The 12,500-nt window shown below is 35.0% G+C and overlaps 1 protein-coding gene across 1 annotated transcript in view; it reads right to left on the bottom strand.

The window, feature by feature from the left end:
- Positions 1–6,927: 6,927 nt before the first annotated feature.
- The window catches only part of LOC137649699 (uncharacterized), a 39,953-nt gene continuing 34,380 nt past the window's right edge, over positions 6,928–12,500 (bottom strand). The window contains exon 2 of the mRNA XM_068382661.1: positions 6,928–7,896. Within this exon, the coding sequence (XP_068238762.1) occupies positions 6,928–7,746 (819 nt within the window). The 5' untranslated portion in view covers positions 7,747–7,896. The remainder of the gene's footprint in view (positions 7,897–12,500) is intronic.

Below are 12,500 nucleotides of genomic sequence, written 5' to 3'. Positions count from 1 at the left end.
TAACTAAATGATGCATTCAATTGTACCAAAGTTGACAAAAACAATGTTAAACAATGAATTAGTATTCACATACATCGTCTGCTAAAACATAAATCCTTACGAAGGGAGTCTCTACTTCATAACAACAACACAAACAGAAGAGATCTGACATACTTTGATTCTTGAGGGCTCTCAAGAAACGAATATGCACATACAAATAAACATAGAGAGAGAGAGAGAGAGAGAGAGAGAGAGAGAGAGAGAGAGAGAGAGACTCCATGCACTTGTATACGGGTTTCAACATTCTTCTCTTTTATCATTTAATTCATCACAATAGAAGAAGAAATGGCGATGATGCAGGGAGAGAGAGAGAGAGAGAGAGAGAGAGAGAGAGAGAGAGAGAGAGAGAGAGAGAGATATGGAATAAGGATTAAACAAAATAAGAAAAAACAATGGAAAAGAAATCCTATTATTTACGAGAGAGAGAGAGAGAGAGAGAGAGAGAGAGAGAGAGAGAGAGAGAGAGAGAGAGAGAGAGAGAGAGAGAGAGAGAGAGTTTTGAACTATTTAAAGGGGGAAACTTATTGGGACTACCGTTAAGCCTATGAAAATGTGTATTTAGCGAATATCTTGACAGGCTAATTGACAAGCTCATTCACTGTGGACATGTTTAGCTAGGTATATATATTTTATGTGGGAGTGAACATTCGATCGTTTATTGTCCATATCTATCAAAAAGGCTCTGCTCTTTGACCCAGTTGATCGTAATAATGCTCTAAAGATACTTACATGGGGAATGTCCCCAATTCTAGGGGATTTCATTTATTGTTCGATATCATTCATGTATCTTATGGTCTCCAGGACATTCAATTGTATCATGTTTAGACAACAAAGCCTAGCTACAACTACGTTTATCCTGATAAGGATAATACTAATATTTATCATTAAAATTATTATCACTGTTCAGTCTAATAATCGCTTGAGGTAGAGAAATCTATGGCGAATAATTCCAGAGTCAAAGACAAATATTTCATATTCACAGCCTTCATATAGTGAACAGATTTCCTTGACAGAAAGTTATGTTGGCTTACGAAAACTACATTTTGTAGTCTTCATAAAATAACTACATCACACGACTGATGCATTACTTTTTAATGATTATGATTCGAATTATATCCATCTTCCATAATCATATAAAAACGCCGTTTTATTTGCTGCTCTTGAATTTGTTGATATGATTTCAACGAAAGTAAAGTCAATATAAGAGGACATATATATATATATATATATATATATATATATATATATATATATATATATATATATATATATATATATATATATATATATATATATATATATATATATATATATATATACATATATAAATATGTATTTATATAATGTGTGTATGTATATACACACATTTTATATATTTATATATACACATAAATACATATATATATATTTATATATATATATATAAATATATATATATATATATATATATATATATATATATATCATACTGTATGTGCGTGTTCCTCTAAATGTGCAAATATACGAGGAAGTAAATAAGTATAAAAATATTCCTCCTCTGTCACCTCAGAAAATAAATCTTTGAAATAATGATCTTATCCTTTTTATCTATTAAAATTTAAAAAAAAAAAAACCCTACCGAAAAAATGGGTGGTGAGGAGAGTGGGTATTAAGGGGTAGTGGTAGCGAGCGGGTGGGGGTGGGGCATCAAAAAGGCAAATCTTCCAATTACTGGGTCAGCCTTTGTCTCTTATCTATCCTAAAACCAATATAATTAAGTTACCTAAAAAATAATATCCTTATTCAAGGACTTTGGATTTATACTGGAACTAAACTTCAATGGCATTAAAGTTTCAATTATGTTGCTAAGAGACTGAGCTATAGGTATGTATTTTATTATTATTATTATTATTATTATTATTATTATTATTATTATTACTTGCTAAGCTACAACCCTGATAATAAAAATAATAATAATGATAATAAAAATAATAATAATAATAATAATAATAATAATAATAATAATAAAACCAACAACAATAATAATAATAATAAATAATAATAATAATAATAATAATAATAATAATAATAATAATAATAATAATAATAATGATATTGGAAAAGCAAGATGCTATAAGCCCGAGGGCTCCAACAGGTAAAATAGCCCAGTGAGGAAAGAAAATAAGAAAGTAAATAAACTTCAAGAGAAGTAATTAACAATTGAAATAAAATATTTTAGTAAAGTAACATCATTAAAATTAATCTTTCATGTATAAATTATAAAAATTTAGAAAAAAAAGAAGAAAAATAAGATAAAATAGTGTGCCCAAATGTACTCTGAAGCAAGAGAACTCTACCGTAAGGCAGTGAAATACCATGGTATAGAGGCTATGGCACTACCTTAGACTAGAGAACAATGGCTTGATTTTGGAGTAACCTTCTCTGTGAAGCGTTTATAGATGAACATAGGCGAGTTAGAAAAGAAAAGATAAGATTATGAGGTCTGTGTCTTTCAGAAAATGCTATGAATGGAAGATTGAATATTCTATTGTCATCATTTTTAAGGCAGAAGGGCCATCATCAGAAAGGGGCGTTTTATTTTTTTTTTCAAATAAATTGTGCAAATGTCAGTGATACAAGAAGACACACTAAACACTAAATTTCAGAATGCAACAAGAAGCATGAATGTAGGTTACATGACTCAAAAATGTTTTTAAAAGGAAATATAAAAGACAAAACCCTGTTCTTGAGAGAGAGAGAGAGAGAGAGAGAGAGAGAGAGAGAGAGAGAGAGAGAGAGAGAGAGAGAGAGAGATGTGGGGGGGGGGTGGACTACCTGAATACAGACACAAGATGTGATAAACCGAAGAGCAAACTGGTGTAAAAACAGAAAAGAGGACAAACCTTCCGGAATTACCCTTCGAGATATCTAGAACTGTTTATTACGTCCCAGGTTCGGTAAACATCTTACGTTAAATATTTGTATGATTAAAAAATCAACAATAAACAGTAACTTTTTCTTAACTTTCGTTGCCTATCAATTTTCCATACTAATATGACTCCTTCCTTTTCCATCTCTTTGCCCCGTGCGAGGTCTATTCACCAGATCTCCATTTTTTAACTTTTGGGTCAAATATATTTGCCTCTTTCCCTACATATTTCCCCCTTACCTTTTCGCTAATCTTACCCATTTCTACAGCCATGTTCCCCTTTATATATTCCACGTTTATCCTTTTCATCCTCCTCAACAAGTCATGTCGTAACGTATAAGTTCTCTTTCGTTCAAGTGAGACCCTCAGTGCTTACTTGCTCGCCGAAGATTGCACAAACTTTCGGCTCTCTTGATGGGATTCCATTTTTAACGTCTAAACATCAATAACCGACGTAGGTGTCGCTCCAAGGGGTACACGGAAGACATCGAAGTTAGGGGACATATTTCTTGCCCTGGTTAAACAAGGGGAGACTGATGGAGGTGAATAAATATTTTTCCCTTCTTGGTCTAAGGCAGGCACGTAATTAATCCCGCGCAATATTTAACATTTTCCCTCATGAGTTTAAGGAAGGTAGGTCAATTAATCCAACTTAATACATAACAAATATCTTACCCTCCTAATCTATATAAGGTATGTAAAATAATCGACAGAAATATTTACATATTTATCAGAATAATATGTAAATAAAATAAAATAATCAAAATCAAGAAAGGTTAAAAAATGCAGGTTATTCACAACGTTAACTAACGAACAATATTTGTTTTTGTATATTCCTGTTATCAAGGGAAGGGATAAATTTACCCCCCAAACTTAAAAATATATCACTCGAGGATGAAAAATACATTTCTTAATTAGAATAAACGAGATACATGAAGTTAAAAGTATCATTACTTCCTATTTACACTGGTCAATAACGTTTAAAGGTTTAAAGGTCGTTCATGAATGGCAGAGGCAAGGGACAGTGACATTGCCCTATCAAGCAAGACAATGCCATAGAGACTGACCATGTATACATATGATCAGCGCCCAAAACACCTCTCCACCCAAGCTAGGACCAAGGAGGGCCCGGCAATGGGTGCTAAGGACTCGGAAGATTGACCTATAGGCTTCCCCAAACTCCCCATCCTTAGCTCACAAAGATGGTGAGGCTGCAGCTACCAAAGAAACTAACGAGCTTCCACATAATACGCTATAAAGCTAAGTATTTTTTTCTGCTGGGGCAGAAACGCTAGGTTCACATTCACCCGTTGGTTCAGAAAAGTAATGACCTTATACAACACGGAATTTTGTTGTTACAAAAAAAAAAAAAAAAAAAAAAAAATCAACAGCAAGATATGTACGTTAATATTTAGATTTCTGATGCAACTTTGACAACCAATAAGACATTTGATCACACTCATCTTGGGTGCAGAGATAATAATATACACATACAAGTACAAAAAAGAGCAAAAGATGCATAGACAAACTATACCGAATAATAAAAAAAAACACATAATCAACCTCAGTCAGATATCATATTTATAACATTGCATCACAATTTTTCAAATAAATCTGCTACCTTTAAAAACTTCAAATCTATTTATAGTCAAATACGGACCATTTCATAAAATCAAATCAAAACGTTTTACTACACACATCAACAAACACGATGAAAAAGCAAAATAAAAGTATATCAAATTTACCAATAGCATTTAACAAAAATGATGATGGCAATAAAAAACATTTACCATACGTTCTACACAGCAGCGACTAGAGTTGGTGATTTACAGAATGAATAATTCATCCCTTTCCGCTCGCTTAACTTGAGGCTTCGTGGTCTGTATATAGAACCGTTCAGAGGAAAACTAGACCAACAGGATAATGCATACTAAGGTCTTTAAAAGAGTCGATCAATGCAGACTTGCGTTATAAAATCATAAAAAAGTGATTTCCCAGATAGTAATATCACGTAAACATAATAAATTAATTAAGCCAGAATTTATATAATCTATTTCATCTATTATTTTCATTGATAATCAGTGGCTTTCTAATTAGCAAAGTTTGTTTTGATAGTACAGCAGATTTTAATTGAATAAAATTACCTTATGGCCAGAGAACGAAATACATAAATTTGTTTTTTAAAAAAATCTTGATTAGGATAATTAAAAAAAGCTGGACGTATACTTTGTTACAAAGTTATATATTCATCATAACATTTGCTAAAACCCTTCAACCATTATTAATAAAGGCTTAAGCTCCTAAATAATCTTGATTGAAAGCAAGATGACACTTCTGAACTTGGAATAGTATTGGCCATACCGGGATCTACGTTCAAGGGGTTTTACGAATTTACAAGTGTTTACAAGTTCGACTATAACAACAAAAGTCAACATTAATGATAATGATGATAGTAATAAAAAATACTTATCTTCATTCTTAAACACAACAACAGTATGTATATTAACATTTTTTATTTTTGTCTTTAAATCAGAGGCAAAAGAGTAAGATGGAATGGGCTACATCAAACCTTTGCACAGCTCTTGACCGAAAACAAACAAACGAAAAGAAATAGTTACAAGGTATGGAAATACCACATATCTAATGGGAGCGCCGAGAAAATTGCAAAGGTATCAAATCGTGTAACCCGATGACATGCAACAAAATTTGAAATTGGGCCACACCCCAAAAAGAAAAAAAAAATGAGCCTTAAAAAAAAAAGGGGAAAAAAAAACTGTAATGAGTCTACACAAAAAATCTGAAAAAAGTCTTCACAAGAATAATCTGAAATAGGTCGTCACAAAAAACTGGACTGGGTCTTTGTAAAATATTATGAAATGGGTGTGCAAAAAAGAAAAAAAGAAAAAAAAAAACACCTAAATGAGTCTTCCCAAAAAAATCTGAAATAGGTTTTAAAATAACATTGGAGTGATTTCACAAAAAAAAAAAAAAAAATCAGATATGTACTCCCCCAAAAGATATAAATACAGTGACAGCCATTGCCCACACACACATTTACAAATTATTATAGATTGTCCGTTATTATTATTATTATTATTATTATTATTATTATTATTATTATTATTAGCCAATCTGATGGTTATTTGTAAACAGATTAGAAAACGCAATGTGGCATTGCGGAAGTAATCACGTTACCCGAGTCTTATTTTAATTTCAAATTGGCATTGTTATTACTGATACCCTGCCATCATAATCATAATCGCTATCATATTTTCATCTTTTACTTGTAATCTGTATCATTATAGATTCACTATCATTCTTATTCTCTATTTGTTGAGATGATATTTAAGATTTTATAATCTAGATGCACATATTCAGACTTGCCATTTCATGAATTTAATTTTCTATTATAAAAAGTACATAAGGTAAATGTATTATTTAGCTATAAACATTTTATATCCTTAAAATCAAAGAATGGAAAGCATTTATAAACTGTATTAAATCAACACCTAAATGATACACATGAAAATTTTAAAGCAATCATAGTAAAACACATACAAAGTCTATTCCAAGCCTCAAAATCAAATCAACACGTCATCATAAATAGAGAAAATTATGTACAATTATCTGAAAAACTTAAAAGTAGATATTTATAAGGCTTACAAGAAATCTTCATGGCAAAGAATAATACATTTAAAACCTAATCGCCAAACAGGATTGCAAACTACTACTGTCATTCCATGCAAAGTATTACTACATAATACTTGTGAAATAACTTTTTAAATAATCAAATTAACTTCTAAGACGTTTCAAGTGATATGAGAAGCTCAGATAACTTTTCAGAAATATAATACAGAATATTTAAAAAAAACTACTTTCTAAACAAGGCAACATAGATTCTAAAATTCTCAAATAACATTATATAACAATATGAAATATTTATATATTAATTATCATTATAAACAATATCAAACGTAAACTTACCCTAAAAAGATGCTGTCGTGAGAATGTGAATGAAAGGCAGGGATGCGCAGCTTGGGCAAGACGATTGTCTTGCCCTTGCGCGTCCGAACGGTGAAGGTAGAGGAGAAGTGGAGTTCTGGAGTTGGGTTGTGGGGCGAGAGGATGGTTAGACCTCGACTCTCAGGGTGACCCAATATAGGCGTAAGACCAGACCCCATCCCAGGTGAAGTTGGGGCGGCCAGCTCGTGGAAAGAGGGCACCTTCAGCTCCATGGAAGCAATGATCGAGTTGCGATGCGGAGTGCGGGTGATCTGGGTCTTGCTCCGAGGACTGTCTGGGCATCGGAAGGAAGTCCCGATCAGTTTCGACGACTCTTTCGAGTAATTGTAGCTGGAGGATTCACTAACGCTGTAAGCGCAGGATTCAGGGATGCTTCCGATCGCATGAGACGTGCTCCTCTGGGTCGTTGTCGATGATCCTTCGTGAACTTTGAACTTGAAACCACCTCCTTCATGGTACTTGAATTTGGGACTTTCTTGCCCTTGGGCGACATCGGGCTCGGTAAACTTGACGGTTGGTCGAGGGCTCGCCGAAAAGGAGCCGTAGCTCGTCGAGTGGTGCCTTCCTTTACCCAAAATGCTGACGGGCTCAGGTGTGGAGTAACTTGTTTGAGACGTCTGGAGACTGGTGCTACTGCTACTGGAGAAAGTAATCGCCGTACTCGAAAACACAGCCACACTGCTCCGATTGACGCCCGAAGAAGTCGCCGCCCTATCATCTTGGGCTTTACCAGACGGGGCGGCGCCCTCGTCTGGCTTACCGTCAGGTTCGTTCATGATTACACTATGTGAAACGCCTCCCGCAACAGCCACTGCCAGGAGCGGCTTTTGGTAGTCACCGCCAGAGTGATGGGCGGAGTTTAAACTATTATTAAAAATTCATTCATAGCTAGATCATTAAAAAGTACACATATTTCGAATATTAGCCTGAAATAGAAAGATTTTTTTGGGTTAAAATCATGTCATTACGAAAATAAATACAAAAAACTGTATGCAACTACTCTTCTCAAAGTAGGAGGATAGTGTCGTAAATGCATCTCTCCGCAGTGCACTGTAACGCTTACTTAAGGGACTTTTCAGCTTTTCTTTGGTCCCCAGCTGCATTTTTTCTATATTGTTCTACTTTACCTCCAACCTTGCTTCCTTTCTTCCATCTTTCGGTCCAATCTCTTCTAACTTTTACCTTTTAATGTCACTAGGGTTTTATACTTTAGGCGCTGAATAGCATGCCAGGCTCCTGCGCCAGGCTATAGCCCATACTCATAAATCAAATACAATTAATCTTTTACTAAGGTTTAATATATGTTAATTCAACCATTTAGTGAAGCACAAATAAATGTCAAGAAACACAATAGGGATTTTCAATACGCTTTGTCATGAAACGTTTCATCAACTCGTATGTCTGAGAATACTGTCACATCTCTAAAAGGCTACATAATATTCACTAAAGCACCATCCTTTTGGCATTGTGATAAACAATAGGTGCCAAAGCATACTATAAACACAGGACGACTAAAGAGCCCTGACCTTTTAACCTATGATCTTCGGCACACACCCGAGGAGTATCGTCCTCAACTGGCACCACTTCAAAAAACCTTTGGATCCCGCTGCAAAACAGTGCGACGAGACATAACAGTCTCAACGATGGAATAGACGTCTTTGATGGCTTTTATTCAATGGTTTGATCATGAGAAGATCAAGCAAGCACATTGCTTGAACGATACAGCATGGGATATAAAAGGGGGCGTTTACCGGCAACCTTCGATATTTAAGGGTTTAAACTTGATTTTGACTTTGCTTTAATGCTTGCTTCTAATAACCTTTGCCCTTAGAGAAAGGGATAACGAACGGGCAAGATGAAATCTAATTGTATTTACAAACAATATCCACGTTTAATGTCAGGATAGAATAAAGAACTTTAAGGATTTTAACTGATAATTTGAGTATAGAGCGAGGCGTTGTTTTGAGCTGTGAAAACAATGCTCAAAAGAGATTGAGCTAAGTAAAATGAATATATTGTTGTGTCTTTCCTCGTTTGAATCCATTTATCAATATATATACAGTATATATATTTATGAAGTGTAAAATGAAAAACAAATAGTGCTGACACAGAGAGGAGTATTAAAATCTCATTCTATTGACAAACTATTTTTCCAGAAGCGTCAGTAACAAGTGATGTAAAATCATAATTTTTAACAGAATCATTTTTTTAAGCACAATGTTGCAGTTTCTTTAGAGTCCAAAGGGAATATATGTAAAAAATGGCAGATTTGTTACCTTTTCCGTATACACAATAAGCCCAAGAAAGAGTATTTAGAGGAAAAACAAGCTAACAAATATCCAATAACTATCTTGCATACAAGCAAGAGAGGCGGCCAAATATACAGATAGTCAAATAGTTAAACCAAACAATACACCCAAAGACTAATCTATAATAACAAGATATTCACAGACATTAAAATAACCGAAAGACATTTAATGCTATTAATTAACTCTTTCCTATACATGTAATTATAATTGCAAACTCGAACAATAATGCACGAACAATGGCTTTTGAAAATTTCTCTGAGGACATTACACTAAAATTGTTATTTCGAACACACTGTCGTTTACAATAGACTGGAAATCAGATGTGAAATTCCACTGCGATTTGTATTATTTACCCTTTTGTTCTCAATTTAATTATAAAAACACCAACCTTAATATACATAAGAGAAGAGCAAATGTTGATTTATTTGTTCGTTGGTGTGAGCTGACCTACGGTGTTGACGAAGGGAGATTCTTTCTATGTGAGAAGTGACTGTTATCAAGTGAATGTATGAATGGGTTAGTATTTATCATGGTGATCAATTTAAAATTAGGACAACCCAAAGTTAACGCAATGAAGTAATTTCATTATTTGTGCGCTTTCCTTAACGAAGAAAAGTTTTCGTAAAAAGAATTTCTACAAAAGATTTCTCAATTTACTCCAAATAACAACATTAGCTTTAGAAAAAAATTACATTACCAACTGTAAATAACGATATTTGTTTTTATTGAGTACAATTGTATGCATATTATTCAAGTGAAGATAAGATGAAAAGATATGTATGGTTCAATGCTAAGGGACTGAGGGTAGCTGACCCCTTTGTGAAAAAAAAAATAGTTTCGCTCTGTAATTTAAATGAAGAGTGAATAGCGAAACGTTTGGCTAATTGGATGGCAGTGATATCAAAGAATTTTCATGTCTACTACCCATTAAAGTGTAGAAGATAACAACAGCCGAGTGGCGTAGTGTTCGTAGAAGGTAGATCAACGTCATTCCGCCTGGCCCACTGTTCAAGAATATGAATAGGTAGTGGGGACGTAGTTAAACTTTATTTTTCCAAATTATATTATGCTGGATTGATCGTTACGCAATAATGTATCCCAAACTGCTTACATAACTTTTTAAAAATCCTCACTCTGAACGATAATGGGTTACCGTATAAATAAATATTCAATCAAATTAATCACAAAACTAACAGACGAACACAGACATAGACACAGACACACACACATAAAACAAAGGCAACACTTCAATCGTAATATGTAATGCAAAATCAATAAATAAAAGACGCTAATTTCGTTAAATTACCAGAACCAACTGTAATATAATTTCCTCGTAATAAAGACCGCCGACCATCTACATTGAATGATGAAAACTTCCAAAAAATGAAAAAATATAAAAAGGGAGACATTCCTCGACACACTCGTACCCACAAGAGACTCAATTCCATCAAAAGAACTTCCGACGAGGAATACTTTGAAGTCATCGGGACGAAGCCTCATGCAATCAGACTTCCCGCAAAGTGAGAAATGGCGAGTTGGTTATGAATAAAAAAAAAAGATATATGAGGCGGAGGAAAAATATATTCAAATGTGACGCGGTACCTTTAAATGAAAAAAAAAAAAAAAAAAAAAAAAAGTCGGTGGATATCATAAGTTCAGAGAACGTTATTGGTTATGGTACCAGTCCTTCATTCAACTCATATACTGTCTATAGATACTGTACCTACAAGACACACGCGCGCCCGAACACACACACACATGTCCAATTTCTTCTGTCTCCGATGTCCTCCACTGCGAGATCTTTCTCCTCCATATCTGTTTTTACACACTCCATTCACATTCTCTTTGGTCTCACCCTCTTCCTCCTACCTGGAACATCCATCTCCAACAACCTCCTCCCAACATACTCCTGATATATATATATATATATATATATATATATATATATATATATATATATATATATATATATATATATATATATATATATATATGGGTGTCGAGGGTCTTGCCGAAGATGCAAATGAAAATGGAACACATTTCATAAGTTTCAGTTTAGCAAACATTCTTGTTATTGGAAGTACTCTTTTTTTTTAACACAAGAATCTCCACAAGTAAACATGGACTTAACCATATGGCATGTACCAACCGTGTGTCACACAATTGTACATAATTACCTCCGCCAGGAGGTTATGTTTTCGGTTCGGTTTGTTTGTTTGTTTGTTTGTTTGTTTGTTTGTTTGTTTCTCTGTTTGTCTGTCTGTCTGTGGACAACGTAGAGGCCACATTTCTACACGGAATCACTTCAAACTTGGCCAAGTAGTTCCCCAATGTGTATGGAAGAACTGATTAAATTTTGGTCAAGGTCACCCCAAGGTCAAGGTCACAGGGGTCACTGGTGTCACTATGACATAAGTGGCCATATCAAGAGACAGAAATAAAGCACTGACTTTTGCATAAGCCAACAGGGAAGTCCTAGTCCAGGCGCAACCCATGGGTGATGTTCAAATTTATAAAGGTCAAAGGTCAAGGTCATATTGGTGCATTATATCAATGTCATATTAAGTATCAGTGGCAAATGAACAAAGATCACTTGAAGGTCAAAAGTCAAGCAGGTCACTTGAAGGTCAAGGTCACGTGAAGGTCAAGGTCACGTGAAGGTCAAGGTCACCTGAAGGTCAAGGTCACGTGCGGAGGTATGTCCTCTACGAGGACCATGTCCGCGTTCAGGACTTGCTCACTTGTTCCTTTTGTATATGTTATGCTTGTATCTTCGCTCTTCCCTCGCCCTAAAACGAACATGAAAATTCATGTCTGGTTTTCCTCTGTAACATTGTCACTTTCTCGAACATGTATTTTCCTGTTGCCTTGAGGTTTTGTATATAAAGGAGAGTGTTCTTTAATAATACAACTGAGTTGATTGCATCCTGCCTTTGAGTTCACAACCCTCTCTAGGCTCGTCACATTGGTGACCCCGGAGTGACTCGCTCCCCCCCCCCCCCCCTCCGCCTCTCACCGTTACTATCACGCCGTCAACGCATACCTTCTGCAGCAGTACTCGCCGTCGCCAGCCGCCCGTATAGCAACGCTTTTTCAGCTCTCTCAACAACCGTTGGGGGACCAAAGGGCTTCGCTCACCCTCGGGAAAATGACCAGTATTACTCGCCTGCAACCTGCCGCACACGGCTCTCCTCGTGAGGTGAACCTAGTTCGTGCCCTTA

The sequence above is a fragment of the Palaemon carinicauda genome, chromosome 11, assembly GCF_036898095.1.
Source record: "Palaemon carinicauda isolate YSFRI2023 chromosome 11, ASM3689809v2, whole genome shotgun sequence".
In the NCBI taxonomy this organism is placed as follows: Eukaryota; Metazoa; Arthropoda; class Malacostraca; order Decapoda; family Palaemonidae; genus Palaemon; species Palaemon carinicauda.
The sequence above is the reverse complement of the archived record's forward strand: the minus strand, read 5'-3'. Positions and strand labels throughout refer to the sequence as shown.